Consider the following 19923-nt stretch of genomic DNA (forward strand, 5'->3'; position numbering starts at 1 on the left):
ATCTCTTCCGTCAAAATGGCTGCCACAAAAGTTGCACTGGTCGGAGTATGATACATACCCAGTCCCAATTATGAACTCTGCTAATCCATGTACCTATTTAGGCCGCCGGAAATCTTGGTCCAGCGATACTATCTGCACTATTGGATGCAGGGTTTAGAGTTACTGTCCTTACAAGACACGACAGCAAAAGTACATTTGATGCTAGAGCTCATGTCGCAAGGGTCGACTACGACTCTCTCGATTCACTCATTGCTGCTTTTGAAGGCAATGAGGTCGTGGTGAATACACTCGGGGTGGGAGCCATACCCCGTGCCATTCACATACGCCTTGTCGACGCCGCAGTTGCTGCCTCCGTCAAGCGCTTTATTCCGTCAGAATTCGGATCTGATACAACTCATCTGGCTACTGCGAAGCTCCCCGTCTTTGCCGACAAGGTTTATGTTCAACAATATCTGCGACAAATCTCCCAGCAGTCCAGTCTCACCTACACTCTCTTGGTTAATGGGCCGTTTCTCGACTGGGGCCTGAGAACCGGCTTTCTCCTAGACCTGTCCAGCCCCGTCACGACTTTGTACGACGGTGGCGATCGGAAATTTAGTACTACCACTCTAAAAGGGGTTGGTAAAGCTATCGTTGGAATTGTTAACCACCCTGAAGAGACGAAAAACACTGCGACCTTTGTTAGTGAGGCTTGTCTGTCCCAAAAAGACCTTCTCAGTCTGATCGGTAAGAGTCCTCAGACACAGAGTGTCTCAACAGTCGACGCAGAAAAAGAATCCTACGCAGAGCTTGCAAAGCCATCGCCAAACTTTCATGCTGCCGCGGTTGGATTCCTCCGTAGGGGGATCTTCGGTGATGGATTTGGAAGTCTTTTCAACCAGGACAAGCTTTCCAACGAGCTATTTGGTATAGAGATGTTGTCTCAGGAGGAATTGCAGAAGATTGCTGCCGAGTCTTGTCCTTGACTATACCTTTTGAAAAAGACCTTACAGAAAACAAGAGCGACCCACCATCATCTTCCCCATACAATATTATATGTTAGATGAATTGAGTTGAGGCACTTCACCAGATTGTTATATTACTACGACCTTCGTAGAAAAAGACGGCCCATTTACTCTTAAGTTAAAGATGATCATTAAAGATTAGGAGCGCAGAAATCACTTCCGACGTTGCGGCAGTGTTCCTGAGCAGCAAGTGCCCGGTGTCACAACAGTCTGCCCTTCTACATAAAACTAATCTGGTAAGACGTATTTAAAGTCTAGAGTAACACCGAGTTGATCCATAAGAGCTTCGTTTTTATCAGCTTCCGAACTTACCAACAGTTTTAATATATTGGACAGAGAAGTCTATCTAGAAGAGGTCTTATATGATACCGGTAAAACTGAGAATTTTGATGGGGCGACGCGAGATGCCCACGGTCGCACCACGGACTCAAGACTGCCAGAGCACGCACACCGGGCCAACCATTTTCATCCTGCAGATTTGAATTATCAGATGGCGGGATTTTAATCTCTTGGGCCTCTTCGTCCTCGTCTCTGAGGTCAATCAGAGGCGCAGGCTGGCGTTAATTTGATCGATTCTTACCGTTCGACCGGGGTTCAGCTAGTCGTTTCTTACATAGCAAGGAGCGCGTATATAGCAGTTACGCAATATCGGGGCTTCATGAAGTTCGACGCGGTTATCGCCATGATCAATTGAAGGATAAAATCGAGACAGGGAATGACCACCTGTGCCTTGTCCACGAGTAAATTCAAAAGATGCCATCTATCCGAGTCACAAGATCGGGTGATGCATACGTAGCTAATCTGAATACAAAAAGCGTGACTTCGTACGCTTCAAGATTCACTGACAGCGGTGCTTAGGGCAATTTCTCTCATCTCTTCCAGATCACTCTTCAACTTTTCCACCTTGGTCAGCATACGTGGAAAACAATCAGTGCCAAGAGGCAGCCGAAGCAACTCTTCCTTGCCCTGTCCCATCCCCTGCAATTGAATCACATCCAAGATTCGCTGTATCGCTTTCATGGGATCTCCAGGCTGTTTCCCGGCGAAGCTCTCGAAAAATCCCATAGCAGCACCGAGAGGTGTTCCCTCATAATCCTTGGTCATTCCAGCAGCTGGGACCTTGTGAGATCCAATGAAGTTCGTACGGAACGCACCCGGTTCAACAAGCAAGACCCGAATATTAAAAGGCTTTAGCTCAGCAAATAAGGATTCCGAAAGTGCTATATTTAACCAAGTCAGAATGTGACGCTTGGGGAGAAGTATTTTAGACTTATACTGACCTTCAACGGCAAACTTGGACATAGAATAGGCTGCAGTAGAAGGACCAGCAGCAAATCCAGCAATACTGCTGAAGTTGACGATTGTGCCGCTGCGCTGGGCTCTCATGAAGGGGAGGGCGGCTTTAATCACGCGAACTGTGCCGTAGATATTTGTCTGGAATTGAAGATCAAGTTCCTCCTCACTGAAATTGGGGTTAGATTGAAATGGCCTGAAAACAGTGTAGCTTGATGGTCGTACCTAATGTCCTCAATACTTCCGAGTAGTCCGTATCCGGCGTTGTTGATGATGACATCAATTTTTCCACCGTTCTTCTGAATCGCTTGAGTTACTTGCATGCTTGTGTCCCTGCTCGTTACATCTAACCGAACCCACTGTCCGCCAAGTGATGCGACTTGCGGGTGTTCTTGAGCGGCCTTGGCTGGGTTTCGTGCTGTAGCAAGGACGCGATGGCCCGCTTTGAGGGCATTTTCGGCTATAAGTGATCCGAAGCCAGAGGAGGCTCCAGTGACTAGCCAAAGTTGAGACGCCATTGTCTGTGAAAGGGATGGGGTAATGGATGAAGTGAAAATCTTATGGATGTATTAAGGACTCACATGCACTGGCAGTTTTATTTATACCTTTTGGAACCAGCCGGCAACCAATTCATTCTTCGAATTTTCGGTCAAGTACCTTCAAGTTTCTGACGAGATGAGACCATGAATAGTTGCTTCGGTAGTGCGAAGATGACAGCTATTGCCACGGATGACGGTTTTCAGCTAATGGGATGGATAGCCCGACCCGAAAGTGCAGTAGCGGACATTGCGGTGGATATGGAAAGGCCCACTTTTAGCGCGTCATCACCATCGGACTTTGCCGGACCTATGCGGATTATATTGTTGGCCAAAGGTTAACTTTCCTGTCATTAAATATGTCCAGTCCTACCATATTCGTTCCATTTTAGAAATTTGAAATATCGGAAATAGGCCTTTTCCCTATTACTCGCAAGTATTTGACATCCACATCACGATAGTTTATAAGTACAATGAAGGCTATCTTCGGAACGAGATTCTCTTGCAGATTTGTATCGGAAGGAACAAGAATGGACGGGAGAAGTATCTATATGTCGACTAGTCGATCAAAATACATATGAGCTTCTTTTAGTATTCGAGTCTGCCGCTTATCGAAGTTATATCGGAAACCCAAGGGTCGACCATATACTAACCCTTGTTAAATTGAATGTTTTTCGTGCTTTTGAGCGCAATATCTCCGCTCTTGGATATACTCGGTCATGGATGACAGATGACGCTATTTCGCGGTTCAGCATTTATGGGCCAGCTCAGAATGATCTACCACAATCTTTACCGGCCAGCCTTCAGCCAACAGCTCTTCAGAAAAGTTGTGCTCATCACCCTTGGCTGGATTTCTTCCCTTTCGCGCATATGAGAGATGAACTAATTCGGAATGAGGAAAGTCTTGATGATTCTCAGTTGTGCCGGGATTTGATGGGATTCTGGACTATGCCCACAGAGGGTGAGAACTGCATGATTGTCTGGGGAGACCCGTGGGAACCAATGAACTGGGAAATCACAGAAACCTTTCTGCAGAAATGGTCATTTCTTGTGAAATCGTGCCCGGAAATTATCTGGTCATCGAATCATTGGCGACAGCGGAGAGGGGAGCCGAAGTTGAAATGGAAGATTTCCTTCAAGAGAAACGCCGCGTAAATGCACGTGCACGTGTTGCATGCCTCACTCCAAGCAGAAGTATTGAGTTCGAACTTTTCAGCTTGACATACTGCTGAAAAGGACAAAGGAATCGATGCATGGACATGAGAAACGATGGAAGCGGAAGCAAGGCCCGAGAACAAGTGAAAGCGAGATCTGGAGCCATGGAGGTCACCGCCTTCGACGCATCCATATGTTAATTTATTTGCATGGATGAATGCATATAGTATTATACAGACATCAAAATATCGATGTCATCCAAATATTTCTCATAATGTCTACAAATAGCGAGATTCCAACAAAGTTCAGATATTTCTCAAAAATCACCCTCTGCTAGGACATATAATTACCATGGGTTCAAAGTTTTAATCCTATTTTACCAAGACTTCCAGTAGTTGAAGGCTGCAAAATCACCAAAATTAACATATCGAGGTGCTGTATCCATCCGATTGTTTCAAAAAGTTGGGTGACACTGCTCCCGAGGCCCACATGGGTAAATATAGGTATGTAAACGCATGTGCGTGATATGTAATCGCACACTGCTGGGGATCCTAAACTTTGAATTTTTGAAGTTGATGCGACCTTGGTCTTTACCTATTTGAATGTTTCGCTTAAACTTCGGTATTCTAGTTGCGATATCGGTACGGCCGCATGTGTGCGGGCCCAACGGATCTCGACGGTAATACGGCCGAGTTTTAGGGTCACTCAACCACTGGTATCAAATGGGGCTTGTTGTTGCTGACCAACTATTAACTCGTATAGTTAGTTAGATTAGGCACGATGATTCAGGTGTTCTTTTTGGGCCACCCCCAGGTCGCCGCGTATTATTATTTTTCCTGACCTTGTCATTGAGATGGTTCAATGGTCTGTGGATATTACAATGCACCTGCCATCGTGCTATAACTCCTCTTGTTGCACGTGGTAAAGCTCTGAGTCCTCTATGGGCAATGGCATTTGTTGGATATGTGGATTTATTCATACACACTGACTGGCCTCTGCGGTTCACTGTGCCAATGGATATGCGCCAAGTAACCGGAAGGCAACCGCAAAGGCCATAAACTCACCGCAAACTAACTGCAAACTAATCATATGCTACTTTAACCGATGATAAAAACTCATCCATGTACCTCTATTTTTTATAGCATTTTACTCAATTAAAAATCATTGAGAACTTAATTTTGGCTTACTCTATATTATATCTATGCTAGATTATCTATATAGTAATATTATTATAAAAATAGTGGTAACATGCAAAGTTGGCGTGTGTAAAGATGATGTCTTTATTCCCTCAGAGGAGGTCATAATAAGCTAAAGTAGGTGAAAATCTCAGAAGCAGATGATACGGAAGAGTGACTGGCTAGCTGAAAGAAGAAGACTGACCAGCCAGTCCCTGAGGGAAAAAGGAAGGCACCGAAACGTGGTCCGCAGGATGAAGGGGATTGTGACCAAGTCTAGCGGCTGGCATTCCGACTTGTGCACAAGTCGTCACGTCGTGTCGGATTGTAGACCATCATATACTTCAGTCAAGGGCAGTCGAGGTATCTAGTCAATCTGAGGACAAGAAACTTGCCATTAGTGTTGGAACAGTCCGTATGAAGCTTGGTGGGTTTATCCTCCGAGGTGGTCAAAACCTTGTGTCTGAGAGCCGGCCGTTCATTAGTTGCTAGTGTAGCCAAACAGTGTTGCCCATATCACAATCACCTTATGTGCAATGGAATTATGTGAGGAAAGAGAGTTAAGAGACAAATCTACAATAGAGGGACAGGCTTTCATAAGATATCTGATTTCATTGGCTATTCTGAGGTTTAATCCATCGAACAACTCCGGTTCAGCCAGTCGTCACACATTTCCATCAATAAGAGACATGGAATCGAGATACAAGGAAAAAGAAAAAGGAACAAAAAGGAAAATTTATAAAAAAGCAAACCCATATCGGGAGAACAAGGGGGAATAAATCCTCACGCTCGTCCCGACCCAAGCGCGAGGGCGGAGATCCAGGAAAAGCAGATCATCACGACCAAAGTAAACGCAGCACGCCATGCAAATGACTCATTGTCTGAAACAAGATAACAAATATGCCAATTTTGAGAAAATACTTCCCGACGCAGACATCTACTGCTGGGTCTGAGGAGCGGCGGCCAAAACCTCGGGGGTGGCCTCGTCGGAGTACTTCTTGAAGTTCTCGTTGAAGAGGTTGCCGAGCTTGTTGACCTCGTCCTTGAAGGAGGTGGAGGCAGTCCAGCTGTTCTTGGGGTTGAGCAGCTCGTCGGGGACACCAGGGCAGGCCTTGGGGACGGGCAGGTTGAAGACATCATAGGTCTCGTACTCGGCGTTGGCGAGCTCGCCGCTGTGGATGGCGTCCAGGATGGCACGGGTGTACTTGAGGGGGCAACGCTTGCCACCGGTGGTAGCACCGGCACCAACCCAGCCGGTGTTGAGGAGCCAGGCATTGGCCTTGTGTTCCTTGATCTTCTCGGCAAGCATGGAGGCATAGCGCATGGGGTGCAGGGCAAGGAAGGGCTGGGCGAAGCAGGAGGAGAAGGTAGCCTGGGGCTCGGTGACACCGTCCTCAGTACCGGCCATCTTGGAGGTGTAACCAGAGATGAAGTGGAACATTGTCTGCTCAGGGGTGAGCTTGGAGATCGGGGGGAGGACACCGCGAGCATCGCAAGTCAGCAGGATAATGTTGGTGGGGTGGTTGTCGCTCGTGCAGGGGATCTTGGCGTTCTCGATGTACTCGATGGGGTAGGCGCAGCGGGTGTTCTCGGTCAGGGAGGAGTCATCGTAGTCGACAACACGGGTGATAGGGTCGAAGACAACGTTCTCGAGGACAGAGCCGAAGCGGATAGCGTTGAAAATATCGGGCTCCTTCTCGGCAGAGAGACCAATGCACTTGGCGTAGCAGCCACCCTCAATGTTGAAGACACCCTTGTCGGTCCAGCAGTGCTCGTCATCACCAATCAGCTTACGCTTGGGGTCAGCAGACAGTGTGGTCTTGCCGGTACCGGACAGACCGAAGAAGACAGTGACATCACCGTTCTCACCCTCGTTGGCAGAGGAGTGGAGAGTCAGGACGTTGTGCTTGACGGGCATCTCGTAAAAGAGGACGGTGAAAACACCCTTCTTCATCTCACCGGCGTACTCAGTACCCAGGATGATCATCTCCTTCTCGGCAAAGTTGATGGCGACAGAGGTGGCAGAGGTCATACCCTCGGTGAAGCGGTTGGCAGGGAAGGAACCGGCGTTGTAGATGACATAGTCGGGGTGGAAGTGCTCGAGCTCCTCGCGAGTTGGGCGGATCAGCATGTTGCGCATGAACAGGGCGTGGTAGGCACGGGCGCAAACAACACGAACGCTGATGCGGTAGCGCTCGTCCCAGCCGGCGTAGCCATCGATGACATAGATGCGGTTGCGGGTGTTGAGGTAGTCGACAGCACGCTCACGGTTGATACGCCAGACCTGGATGAGGCTCGTTAGTAAATGACGTCATGCACGTGAAAAGCCTCGGTCCCGCGGGGAATACGAAATGCCGAGCCAAGTGTGAAATGTGAGGGGTCGAAAGAGCGGGAAACGACAGGAATCGCGAGACTCGAGATATGCGATGGAAAGTCGGATCGCAGGCAATAGAAAAGGGTGGCACCCGATACAGGCTGCCAGAAAAGCTTGACCTCTCCCAAATGCATATGCAAGGGATCCTTGGTGGAGCCCGACTGGAGTATCTGCAAGGGCAACCCCTCCACGCCATGCAGTCCAGACAAATATGTAACGAGACATCGGATGGCCAAAAAAAAAATCACGCATAGAAACAGTGACACTGGGTAATAGCAAGCAACTTACATCAGGGCTCATGGGCTTGTTAACAGGACCCCACCAGACCTGGTTCTCTGAGGACTCCTCCTTGACAATACGCTTGTCTGAGGGGGAACGACCAGTCTTAGCGCCGGAGTAAGCGCTCAAGGCGCCGCTAGAGGTGATGGCAGTGCCGGTCTCGTAGACGAGAGCATCTTCGTAAAGAGCAGGGACAGAGGGGTTGGCGATCTGTAGGGCAGAGAGATAGTTAGTGACTGAGAACTTGATCGCCAGCGACCATGGTCGAGTCTCAAGCGTAAGGGCCAAGCAGCGGGGTCTTCCTTACAATTGCGACTCGGTCATAGTCAATGTGCGCAGTCTCGTGAAGCTCCTCCTCGAGCTCAGTGTGACCCTTGCCAGGCCTAGATGGGGGAAGGATGAGGTTAGCGACGGCGAGGTGGAGAGGGGGAGGCGGGTTGATGAAGGAGAGATAGTGAGGGCAACGTACTGAACACCACCAGGGTGCAGGGCAGTGCGATTCACTGAAGTAGCGACCATTGTTCTGAGTGAAGTAGAGTGATAGTTATTGTTGCGTTGTTTCGCGACTTGCTGTTGGAAGAAATCAGAAGCCAGAGGACCAGGAGAAGCCGGGCGACCTGGGGGTATATAATTCTTTCCAGCAGGGGCCATCTCGGCGATTCCAGATGGTATGAAGGAGGTTCTTGTCCACTTTGCCCCTGCGCTACTCCACAGTTCCACGGGTGATGTCGGGGCGGAGGGCCGAGCTGAAGCGGTTGGCGATGAGGAAGCGTTGCCGTGGGTTGCAACTGGGGAGGCGTCCGAGTTGACCCGAGCGGGTGGTGGACAAGATGGACACGAATTCAAGCCGGAACGGCGACGGTGCCGGGAACGCAGGTAAAACCGCAGGTAAGGGATATTCCCCGTACGCAGTCTGTACCAAGTGGGGAAGTGCAGAGCGAAAAAAAAGCCGCAGTGCTAATTATGGGAATGCGGAATGGCTGAGTCCTAAAGTCGGCGGTTACGAATGATGCCTGACGATGGATTTGGATTTGGGGGCGACTCGAGGCAACTTTTATCTTTCTACGACACAATAGAAACTTTGAAATAGAATTAGCTCTCGAGTCTCCTCCCTCAACCTAGGCTCTACGACTATCTCTACTCGTCAATCATCTTGTGAAAATGCCCGGCCCGGCCATCTGTCTGGTTGTTCTCGTCAGCCACGGACGGAGGAAATGACGCACAATGACTTCACCAGTGAGCCGATCCAAACCCGTAATTTGGTAGTTACGTACTTGGGCAACTCTCTCGAGTACAAGTAGGAGTATCGCTAGTACCGCCAATACTCGGGGAAGACCACTAGCCCGGGTTGCCACCATGTCCTGAGTCCGGAGTCCTTAGGACGTGGTTCCCTGCTGCGGTTTCATAGTTCGGGCTGAATCGCGGGGGGCTGACATAAGCCGTCGATCCCGTGCGCTTTTCGGGACTTCTTCATTTGCGCCGTACGCGTCTCGGCTTCCCTCGCCCCGATTTCATGTCGGATGCCGCGACACATCGTGAGTCTGGAAGAGGTTTTTTTCTTTTCGTGCCCGAATGACGAAAAAAAAAAAGCGATTCCCGGCGGTCACAGGTCGGAACCATGTCTGGACACTACAGGATCCTCCCGCCGAGCACCCTACTCCAATAACGGCGTTTAGCCAGCCGAGGATGATGCATCTGCGACATCGATCGCGGCGGCACGGACCAATCAGAACCCGTATATTTCCACTTCGCCCACTTCCTAGGCATGTTCGGGTGGGCAGAAGATATTGCCGCTGGGTCCTGCCGTCGTTTTCGCTGACTAGCACGAGAATACACATGCCTGGCGGCGTCAGAGAGCAATGAGATCGAGGCCCGTCGCCCGACCGTACCTGGACCGCCCGAGCCACTGACTTCAGTAACCCCAGCGACTCCATCCCATGCAGAAGCAACTCATACATCTTACGTGCCATCTTTGGTCTCGGCCCAGTTGAAGAGTATGAGCCAGTCGTTGGGTCTGCGACTTTATCTCTTCCTCTTTCGCTCTTTTTGGTGTATCACAACACCAGCCGGGTCTCAATCTAGATCATCTGGTCTATGGACAAAGAACAAGCGGTCTGCAGGGCTGAGACCCGGGATTTCTCGTGGCATTCCCGTCGCTTTGCCACGGCTTTCTTTGTCAAGGGCCCATGTTCTCGATCACTGACCCCAGATCCTCTTTCCCGGTGGTTAGCGGCGGATCCCGACCCGGCTGCGGCCTCGGGAAGGCGAGCCTCTCATTTTCTTGCTTTTCTTTCCCCCTTGTGCATTTTACATTTTCTGGTGCTCGAAGATCCCACACATGCCATTCGTGCGCGAAACCGATCGCCCTTGTTTTGCGCTATTTGTTTACAAACGCTTACGTAGGGGCTTCTATTCCCGGCATTCACCTGATCAGAGTGTGACTCTCGACTTTTTCTGCCCTTCCGCGTGACTCGGTTGCCGAGCGAGCAACCGGAGTCTCGAACCACGAAGGCGTTGTCGTCAATCCCGATCGAGGAAGGCCGGGTGGAGAAGGGGTTCGCCCCCTGGTCCCTCCGCAAAATGACCACGACCTCTAGGCCATCAGGGGCAAGAGAGCAAGAGGGTCTCATGGGTTTGGGACTGGCTTTCCCCGGAAAAGCCTTCCAATCGGTCAGGATCTCCTTGTTGGCACGAAGCGGCAGGTACACAATACCTCCGAAACACGGGTGACCTTGTCCACTTGACTCCATCAGCAGCACCCGAGTAAGCCCTGAGAAATGAATCCGTTTTGCCCACCCCGCGCACCCGGAATTTTCTCCGTTATCTGGCCCCGGGTCAACATTCATCAACATTGGGCCTGATCCGTCGGCCCCCCGTCAACTCTCTGAATCGGTTGCCAATCACGTCAGCCTTTCGGCTTCCTAATTCACCCGTGATATGATTCTTGTTTTTCATTCGAGTCTCGACCTATCAGACTTGCGGTCTGCCCAACCAGCAAGCGTTGTTTCAAAACGGCCTGGGCCGAAGCGCGGGAAAAGCGACGACTGATCGTCTCTTCTCCTAATTTCCCCGAACCCCCGGGCAGCCTCACGTCATGGCTGACGGGCAATCTAACACCCCTGCACGGCAATCCAAGTCGGGCCCGCATCCCGATTATTTCCTCCCCACGCCGTATCTCACCTCTCTCGTCCCTCCGAAAATTCCTGGCTAGCCCTCGCTAGGAAATGTCCCGAGTTCCCGGGCCTCTCAGGCAAAGCCCTTTTGGCGTCTTGGCTGTCTGGGGAAGCTGTCGCGTGGCTCTCGCGGATGCGGGGTATAGCGTGGAGGGGTTCCTCCACTGGGCTGCTTGCAGCTGCTCCAGTTGCGTCCGTGACCTATTTTCGGCTATCATGGTCAACTGGAGGAGCTCCTCGGTTAACCGCCTCCCCTTGGAAGACCAAAGCTATCACGTAGTGGCGATAGCTTTAGTCCGTAGACAACCGTAGTAACAAAAATTGGACTAACCACAGCTGAAGGAAAGGATCATTAGCCCTGTCAGGTCAGTGACAGTTTTCGCGTCACAAAAATAGTATTCAAAATTGGTGGCAATATCGTATTCCCACGCCTGAAAAAAAAATGGATAGTGTATTCATCCTGCGAATTGAATCGCCAGTTTCGACTCGGTACTCTGGCCGACTTCTATAAATAGATACCCAAGGTTGTTGGAGATGATGAAGCATGGTATGGAAGCAGATCAATATGGTCATGGAAGTAGTTCGGAGACATCAGTCATACTTCTTACACTCTCTTAGCCTGTTTTCATCTAATTAGAAGAAGCTTTTAAGGACCTGCGTACTACCCTATGTTGAAGTTTGCTCAACTGGCCTACCCGGGAAGGCGGAATGCCTACGGATTGTTTTAACCTTATTTCTATATATTTAGCGTTGTGTTAGTCTTCCGGGTAGAATTTCTTTAGTAAAAAAGGAATCTTTTGTTCAGTCAGTCACAATGGCGTTTTTTATTGTATAGCCAGGTTATATGAGATTAGCTCCCGAAATATATATTACCTCAATATATGGTGCGCAAGGACACCTGATTCGTTTCTCAGCACTCACATTTACAAGGCTAGTGGACTGAAATCGGATCCTTCAAAGCTAAAGAGTTTGCCATTAGGCAACACAACCTTTAAATATCCGAGTCATCTATTTCCCTAACAGCATTTGGAAACAAGCAGCTGATACCTAGATCATGAATACTCAAGGTAGTATACTGCAATCTTATAATCTCAACGTACCAGTGCCATTCATCCTTTGAAGATTCGTAGTTTGAACTCCCAATGATAATAAATCACCAAAGGAGCACCTCGTCTCGCACCCCACCATTCTTTTTCCAGGTATCAAGTATATCTCTCGCGTCCTTTGCCGCTGCCTGGGCGTACCCCGGTCCTGGGGTCAGTGCTGCTGGCCGCTTCTCGGGGTCGCCCATGAGCCAGACCACCGGATCTTTGTTGCTCCCTTCACTTATTTTGCGGAGCTCGTCCACGTCTGCATTATCGTACCCCCGGCCGAAAACAACGGCCCGAGCAGGGTTGGCGTAATTACGGGTACCGATCCCGCTGTCATCAGGAGATTGAGGCTCCTGCCCCGCCAGCAGACGAGGGAGGTCTGTCGTGGCTGTTGTTGCGGACGAAAAGAAATGAATCACTGAAGGTTGAAACTCGTATGAGATCTTTTGGTGATAGGTGGTAAATCATTGCTCCAGAAGAATGAGTTACCTTCATACCTGGGTGCGAGCCCTTCTTGCACGACCTTTCCGATTTGGGCACTCCGGCCAAAGATAATGATGGGCAGCGGATTGAGAAGAGGTGACATGCTGGATTATGGGATGGAAATTGGTATAGTAGATATTTTTGATGATACCGAGTTGATGGTAGAATCTACGTATCTTCAAGGGCGAGAGTTGATTCTATGTAGCAAAAGCGGAGAAGCTGAGCTTGGTTATGTCATGATATTTTTAGCTTCACGCTTATGGAAGGATTTCTCTTAACAGCAGCCCCCCTCCCTAAAGATGAATCACTGATTGCGCTTACAATTATGAAGTCACTCATCTCGGTATTCGGAGTTAGGATTTTGAATTCATCGTTTGCCCCACATTGACATTTGCGGGGCGAATCTCGCGCAGACGGACGTTTTGAACAGCGAGATGCTCTTGGATAGAGTAAGCCCACGAAACTCGCTATCGTCACTGTTGCTTTTGATTTACTCTGATACTGCGACCCTCATGTCTTCGGAAGCTCGGATCATATCGTTCACTTCTGGGGCTCTAAACAGGGACTCACGCATCCAAAGCCGAGCTAATCATCTCGGCACCCAGTAACCGGATTGAGGATTTACTAGGAATATTCCCCCTGATATCTTCTAGATAAATATGAAGGACGGCAGGATAAATGGTATCCAAAAGATAATTACGCTCCAAAACTTGCGTATAGGTCGCAACATCTTGAACGAGGCAACATCGGGATGCTCTTGAATTTTGCTCCTGGCTTTGAACAGAGAAACCTGCTCACGGGGAGAAATCCACCGTGAGTGAGCCTGATGTTGCTTGGAGTCATCTTCGGCTGTCATATTAGAGAGCTTGCATAACATTAGGCGCTTGCTCATGTTCATTAGTTGCTTTGCAATCAAAATCATCGAAGTCGCTCTTTCGCACAGCAGTCCAGTTACATAGCGATTGATGATAGAATTACTAGCCAGGTTTGCGCCAATCTGCATGCACGCCAGACTGCCTATTGATAAGCCAGCCCTATAGGAGATTGACCGCTGAGGCATCATAATTTACCAATTTCTCGCCATTATCAGGTGCTATATAAGGTTCTCGCTGCATTTTCATTTGTCTAGAAGCTATGGAGGTCGTACATGGCGAAAATATCACTGTCAGCGATGGAAGCAAAGTCTCGCACGGCGAGTGGTCAGTCAAGCATCTTGAGAGAAATTAGAGATTGTACTGACTGGTAAGGGCACAGAATATGCTAAACAGCGCGTTAGCGATGAAGAGGAAGGTACCTTTTCACAGAGTAAAAATTTAGGATTTACACACAGTTTTTCATGGGATTTTGTACCTGGGGGAGAGGCTTGAACTTCCGGCTTGCTCTTCTTAAAAATAGCGGACATATTTAGTAGCCTATATTGATTGAAGGAGATAGCTCTTCAAGAAGGAGGTGTATTCTTGACAGCGAAATCCTGTCCAATAACTATCATCTGAAAAATCCTAAAACCCCGCCCGAATTCATCGCTTCAACCACAACGACTGTAATCATGGCAAAGAAATCCCGCTTCCACCTGTGTCACTTAATCCGAGACATTCTCTCCACTGGTGCTGCTTTAGCCCAAGTGAAGGATTTAAACAGGGCAGGTCTAGATCGTGTTAGGGCCAGGGGACCTTGGGGGAATCTGAATTCAACGAACCGCGCCGCAGGAGCCGCAGCTCTTACCGGCCCCGTCGATGGCAGAACCGCACTTGGGGCAGCTTGGGTGTCCAGACATATTGTTTATCGGATAGGATGCTTTGGTTGATCTGTCGAGAGCCGTTAGCTACACCAAAACTACTCAGCTGGCGTTGGTGGTCCGTAGGGCTGGTATCGAGGACCTCCGATCGGAGACCACAACTAAGAGAGACGGGATCATACCTGAAGATCGAGTTGTTATTGATAGAAACGAAGAAGAGGATGAGAAGGATTTGATCGAGAAAAAGGTCAGCACAAGAAAACCAGCGCCTGGGTTTTTCTACCCCGCCGAGCCCCGCTTCGGGCACTCGTGTTTACTTTCCGATGTCCGTGATTCGGCAGGGCGCATCCCGATCCTATGCTAACCATATTGGATATGAAGATCAACTACATCAACATAGAATTCAGCTTGCACGGAGACCATGAGGTCCCAGCTGATGATATCCAGATGACGTTTCAATATCAACAGCCACGCAAGAAAAGTGAAACAAAAACATCTCTATTCTGAACGAGAGGAGGAATGGGACGACAACAGCGCCCCCTCCCTCCACATAATGTCTAGCTGCGCAACCGCATCGCCATACATCTGGTCTCGCTTCCGATTGCCCAGACAAAACGACGGCTTCTTGTCGAATCCATGAATCGTCCCCTCCATAGTCATACCGCCGACATGGCCACCGCCCTCCTCGTCCTCCCCGCCCCGCAGCTGGCGCAGCCGTTCCCGGAACGCATTCCCCTCTGCGAGGAGTTGGTCCCAGCCACACGTGTATATTGCCACATTCGCCGGACACGAGGCTTCTAGCAGACACGCCGTCGCTAGGCCCGGCGATAGATACGGATGCGCCATATCGATCTCCTCGGAGCCGGGCTTCTTGGGCAGGGCCTTGGGCAGTAGATACGACTCATCGAAGAAGGCGTACAAGCTCGGTGAGATCATGCTCTTCTGCGGCGCGATCGGATTTGTCGCGTCACGCTCGCTGCGTGTCCGCGACCAGTCTGTGCTCGGATAGAATGCGACGATACCGGCCAGTCCGATGGCGACCGCCTTGCCTTGCCGCTGTGCGCGGTTGGTCAGCTCTTCATGCAGGCGCAGCGGCACAGTGAAGGCCAGGTTACCGCCGGCGCTGGCGCCACTGAGCGCGAAGCGCGCTCGGTCCAGGCTGTACTGAGCCGCATGTTCCCACAGCCACATCACGGCGTCGACCCCGTCTTCAATTGGTACGGGGAATGGGTGCTCCGGGGCGAGACGGTAGTCGACGCTGATGACGACAGCGTCAGGGTGAGCTTTGAGCACGGCGCCAATCCAACGGGCATCGTCTAGGGCGTGGCCGATGGAGAATCCGCCGCCGTGAAAGTTGATGAGAACGGGACGTAAGGGTTCGGGCTGTTCTTCGTCGACTCGGTAGAGCGGCCGGTTGGATGCGGTGAAGAAGTAAAGTGGGATGGAGCCAGGGATGCGACTAACGGTGGACGGGATGAACAACTCGAATAAAGGTTGCGGTGGCAGTGGCCACGATAGGTAACGGTCGAGCCAGGAGAGGATGGCTGCGAAAGTCCGGTAGCGACTGGCGGTTTTGGCGAGATCGGATCGGGATGCAGTGGCTGGGGAGGACGCCATGGCAGAAGCTGGCAACTGATCTATTCATGAATGTCAATGGATACCAGGGCTCTAGGAGGTTAGGATGGCTTGGAATGAGGTGTTGTTATTATGGATGGTGGTCCCGACGAGCTTCTGGTTCTGAATGACGTATGGAGGTTGTCAGGTTCATGGACTTTTTGGGTCTCTCAACTTCTCAACCTCTTAAACCGCGGTGCCATCGGCGCCTGGTTCGGGATAGATGGAGATGAGTAGATGGGGCCAGCTTTCTTGATCAAACGGATCGGACGTTCACGAAAGTCTGAACTTCAGCGTCGAAAGTAATGAAATCCGCCCGCTTTTGGAAGAAAGTCGTCCCGATACTGGCTCATAGCCCGGAATTAAAGTGTATATAGGTTCAGAAGTTAATTCAAAAGCGTCGTGGAGTTGAAGTCATAAAGCCATTAAGTTGTGGGGGCATCTAACTCTGTGCCTGAAGACGAGTTACTGGAATGATAGTGTAGGCAGGATTCTAATATACTAGTTTAGTTCAATATTTTTTGTAGCAGTGTGTTTGATTAATGGTTTTGCCACGTTTTGTATTGGAGTTTGATCCTGACAAGAATAATTGTTTCTTTTCCATACGACTCATTAGCCCTTTTTATATCTGGCTTGGCCCGCGTACGGATCCTTGTTGCACCAGAATCAAATCCAATAATTGCTCTAACACCTCAATCTTGCCTTTAGTCGGGGCTTCAATCTTGTTGCCGCGAATGACCTCAAGAAGCTGCAGCCTTGTGAGGACCATCTTGAAGTCTGGAGGGTTTTCCTCCGCATCTTGGATCTGGCAGGGACTTTCTAGAAGTCATCGTGTCAGAACGCCGTTGCTCACGATCAACCTCCACTTTTGGTTCAGATCAGTGACATCGAAATCAATAGTAAAGAAGGACTCGGCAGCCTTCTCTCCATCAAGTTGCACAGACATGATCTCGAACCATTGATCGATACTCAACTTCTCGCCCAACGGTGTTCGTCCACCCGCAGCCATGCCTGGTTTCGTACCAGTCCGCAGTTCCTGCGCATTTGTGAGATAAAAGTTGCGCCATGTTGCATTCTCGGCTCCAAACCCGAGAGCCTCGTAGGCCGAAGCAAGAAGCAGTTTCGCCCGTTTGTTCTCTGGGTTGGCATCTGAAGCGACAGCGTGCGCCAATAACGTTGCTGCAAAGCAATTATTTCCTTTCTTGATAAACGTCTCTGCTTTATCTCAGAGTCCATTCACGCCGCCGAAACATTCGACGTAACGCTGGCCCTCCTCAGTGGGCGGGTACTGCCACAGATGCTCGGGGCGGCCATCGAACGAAGTCATATACTTCTGGTAAATGCCCTGCACAGATTGATGTGAGCCTCATATTCCTCTTTGTTTCATTCCGGGATTTCAAAAGGTTTGATCGAAAACTTTCTACAGTGGGAATATGCTCACCTTGACATTATGGCTCAACGACCCATAAAACCCCTGACAATGCCAATGCCACGCTCTCGCAATCGCCGGCGGCAGCTGCATTGTCTCCGCGATCTCAATCCCCGTCATACCCGAATTCATCATCCTCACGGTCTGATCATGCAAATACCCATAGAGATCTCTCTGCTCCGCCAGTCGAGTCACCAGCTCCTTCGTTCCCCGTGTCGGCCAATTATGACTCCCAAACAATACATCTGAGCCCCGCCCAAACAGGACGATTGCCTCGTCCAGATATCCTGACCACGCCTTGGCATCACGCACCTGCGCTCCTCGTAGCGTCACAATATTATGCATGCAGTTTGTCACCGTCTCCGGTATATACAGTGCCCGGATATCGGGTAGATGAAAGTTCATCTCGGCTGGTGCCTCTGTGCCAGGCACCACCTGGAAAACGAAGCGCACCCCGTCAATGGTGTGCTCCTCGCCGTTGTGCTGCACCAGCACTTTCGGTGGGATCAGGCTCGTCGAGCCCACGCTCGAGCCCATCTCCAGCCCCCTGCCGAGTTGACCTGTTACACAACGCGCCAGAGCATTACCGTACATCGCCGCGCCACCATTTGTAGTGTCTTGACACCCCTGTCCGTCAGAATTATCAAGCTTCATGTGATTGTAAACGATTCGTTGCCAGCGACCTTTAATATTTCTTTGGGCGCAAGTTCCGTAGCATATATATTAAATAGCTTATTTATTTTCTAGGGCCAACGGATTTTTAATTAGGACCAAATATTTTAATTCTGAAATCAAAATACAAAACTCAAATTATTTGTGAGGCTATATTGGAACAGCATAGCTAACCGATCCATGAAGTCAAATCTGGAAATCAGATCAAGCTATTGATCCAATCTTTGTTTCACGAATTTGCCCTATAATAACCCATAATCGTTTTGAAATCAGAATCATGGAGGAGATCTTGAATTCTTATGCGGTTTGCGGGGACAAAATGAAAGATTCGAGACATAATGCGAAGCATCGAACTATTAATCGGTGCTGGATGTTCTGTGCGACATTCAGCGAGTCTTTCCTTGAATCTTTGGCTAAGCCCCTGTAAAACACTAGTCTTTTCAGGCTCCGAATCTAACCGCTTGACTGAAGCTGAAGAGTTCTGTAGATTGTGATTACACGGATTTAGTTTGCATTCAGCCTTCCACGATTTAGGAAATGGCCCTAGGCAATCAGTGATATCCTTTATCATACTCCCCTGCTTGAAAAGAGGCTTATCCAAGTAAAGAAATGTGAAAATAACCATAAAACTCCACATATCGCAGGCTTTCGTTCTCCCTCTACCATGAAAACGGTCAGGGGAACAGTATGGCGGAGGCGGATAGCCCTCATTTGTTGGAATCTGGCCACCTTCTATTGAAAGACCGAAGTCTGAAAGATAGACGTCTAGTGTGCGCCAGTTTTGGGGGATATGTAGAGGCTTCACAAGTTCTCCATAGTCAAAAAATGGACATTCTTCTTCTCCGATTTCGGCTTCTTCTCGGGGGTATGTAAGAGGCTGCCTAAGTGGTTCGCCGAGTATTTTATATTTTTGCTCCCTAGAGGTCCTAGTAGGAAAACTTTTCATTCCAAGTAGGCAATTACCAGGACTTACATCTATTAAACTCATATTTAAGTATAGAAACTAGTAGAATATTATCGAAGGTCATTTCAACTTACCTCCATGTATAATGTTAATACTATGTAATGTATTAAGGGCTTTTGCAAGGTTGTAAACAATGCGCATACGATAAGCCATGCTCATCGGGTCAGAGTTTCTCGGGAAAAGAGTAAAATAATCAAGATCCGGGCCTACTAGAGAAAACACTAGAACCTCATGATTACCTCGATACCCTTCGAGAGAAAAGTTGTGCTGAAAGAGTAATAGCCCGGATCTTTGACGTATCCTCTTTTGGGCTAGATACTCCTTGATCTTTTTTTGGATGTCGATTTCACTATGATCTGTCTTCATGATCTTAAGTGCCACATCTTTCCGCGTATTTTTGTCGTAGGCCATCCAAACAGTGGAATATGAACCATAGCCAACCTTATGCTCGATCAAGTATCGACCGCCATCAAGAGTTTTTCCAGGGAAGGCAGGATAGTAGTTTGGTAGCTCAGATAGGTCATACTGCATCCAGTCTTCGACATCGCCACAGAACACGTGACCATTGACCTTTCGGCCGAAGTGGGAATCGGCCTCCATTTTGGGAGGTTTTTGACTCATCGTTGTTGCCATTTTAGTCTTTCAAGTACGATATAATAAATTTATGATGAAACAGAGAATGATTCGTTGGACCACACAGAAAAATCTGCACTGTGCAAGATCGGTGGCCCCGGGGAAAGACAAGAAGTCCTAGAAGGAGTTTGGAAAATGGCTCTGATTTGCCTCGATCATGAATCTCCTGAGCAGCTTGATATCGGATAATTTGAGGGAGCTCTTGGATATTTAGACTAACAGAGGCATGTCGGTCTTTGAGTAACACTGAGCGGGGTTGGATGTTGGGTTGGGACTTTACCAGTGTGACATGTTACATCCCTGCTGGATACGT

The 19923-nt window shown here is 49.3% G+C and overlaps 8 protein-coding genes across 8 annotated transcripts; 2 read left to right on the forward strand and 6 right to left on the reverse strand.

The window, feature by feature from the left end:
• Window positions 1-15: 15 nt before the first annotated feature.
• N7462_010723 (aromatic alcohol reductase) lies at window positions 16-965 on the forward strand (the record flags this gene model as incomplete). The annotated part of the gene is made up of 2 exons (XM_057082437.1): window positions 16-45; window positions 102-965. The coding sequence occupies 2 exons, from the start codon at window positions 16-18 to the stop codon at window positions 963-965; spliced, it is 894 nt and encodes a 297-aa protein (XP_056929477.1).
• Window positions 966-1835: 870 nt separating this feature from the next.
• On the reverse strand, window positions 1836-2815 carry N7462_010724 (short chain oxidoreductase/dehydrogenase; the record flags this gene model as incomplete). The annotated part of the gene is made up of 3 exons (XM_057082438.1): window positions 1836-2224; window positions 2285-2466; window positions 2523-2815. 3 exons carry the CDS (start codon window positions 2813-2815, stop codon window positions 1836-1838), a joined length of 864 nt encoding a protein of 287 aa, XP_056929478.1.
• A 3285-nt stretch (window positions 2816-6100) lies between these two features.
• Window positions 6101-8467, reverse strand: acuF (phosphoenolpyruvate carboxykinase PCK1; the record flags this gene model as incomplete). The annotated part of the gene is made up of 4 exons (XM_057082439.1): window positions 6101-7447; window positions 7826-8026; window positions 8124-8199; window positions 8286-8467. 4 exons carry the CDS (start codon window positions 8465-8467, stop codon window positions 6101-6103), a joined length of 1806 nt encoding a protein of 601 aa, XP_056929479.1.
• Window positions 8468-8486: 19 nt separating this feature from the next.
• N7462_010726 (uncharacterized protein) lies at window positions 8487-8696 on the forward strand (the record flags this gene model as incomplete). Its single annotated transcript, XM_057082440.1, has 1 exon — window positions 8487-8696. One exon carries the CDS (start codon window positions 8487-8489, stop codon window positions 8694-8696), a length of 210 nt encoding a protein of 69 aa, XP_056929480.1.
• Window positions 8697-12142: 3446 nt separating this feature from the next.
• On the reverse strand, window positions 12143-12666 carry N7462_010727 (uncharacterized protein; the record flags this gene model as incomplete). The annotated part of the gene is made up of 2 exons (XM_057082441.1): window positions 12143-12498; window positions 12570-12666. 2 exons carry the CDS (start codon window positions 12664-12666, stop codon window positions 12143-12145), a joined length of 453 nt encoding a protein of 150 aa, XP_056929481.1.
• Window positions 12667-14796: 2130 nt separating this feature from the next.
• On the reverse strand, window positions 14797-15915 carry N7462_010728 (uncharacterized protein; the record flags this gene model as incomplete). The annotated part of the gene is made up of 1 exon (XM_057082442.1): window positions 14797-15915. One exon carries the CDS (start codon window positions 15913-15915, stop codon window positions 14797-14799), a length of 1119 nt encoding a protein of 372 aa, XP_056929482.1.
• A 619-nt stretch (window positions 15916-16534) lies between these two features.
• On the reverse strand, window positions 16535-17935 carry N7462_010729 (uncharacterized protein; the record flags this gene model as incomplete). The annotated part of the gene is made up of 4 exons (XM_057082443.1): window positions 16535-16717; window positions 16766-17125; window positions 17153-17257; window positions 17354-17935. 4 exons carry the CDS (start codon window positions 17933-17935, stop codon window positions 16535-16537), a joined length of 1230 nt encoding a protein of 409 aa, XP_056929483.1.
• An 879-nt stretch (window positions 17936-18814) lies between these two features.
• On the reverse strand, window positions 18815-19577 carry N7462_010730 (uncharacterized protein; the record flags this gene model as incomplete). Its single annotated transcript, XM_057082444.1, has 2 exons — window positions 18815-18930; window positions 19217-19577. 2 exons carry the CDS (start codon window positions 19575-19577, stop codon window positions 18815-18817), a joined length of 477 nt encoding a protein of 158 aa, XP_056929484.1.
• Between the last annotated feature and the right edge of the window lie 346 nt (window positions 19578-19923).

This window comes from Penicillium macrosclerotiorum, assembly GCF_028827735.1.
Source record: "Penicillium macrosclerotiorum strain IBT 26536 chromosome Unknown utg000010l_segment0_segment0, whole genome shotgun sequence".
Lineage (NCBI taxonomy): Eukaryota > Fungi > Ascomycota > Eurotiomycetes > Eurotiales > Aspergillaceae > Penicillium > Penicillium macrosclerotiorum.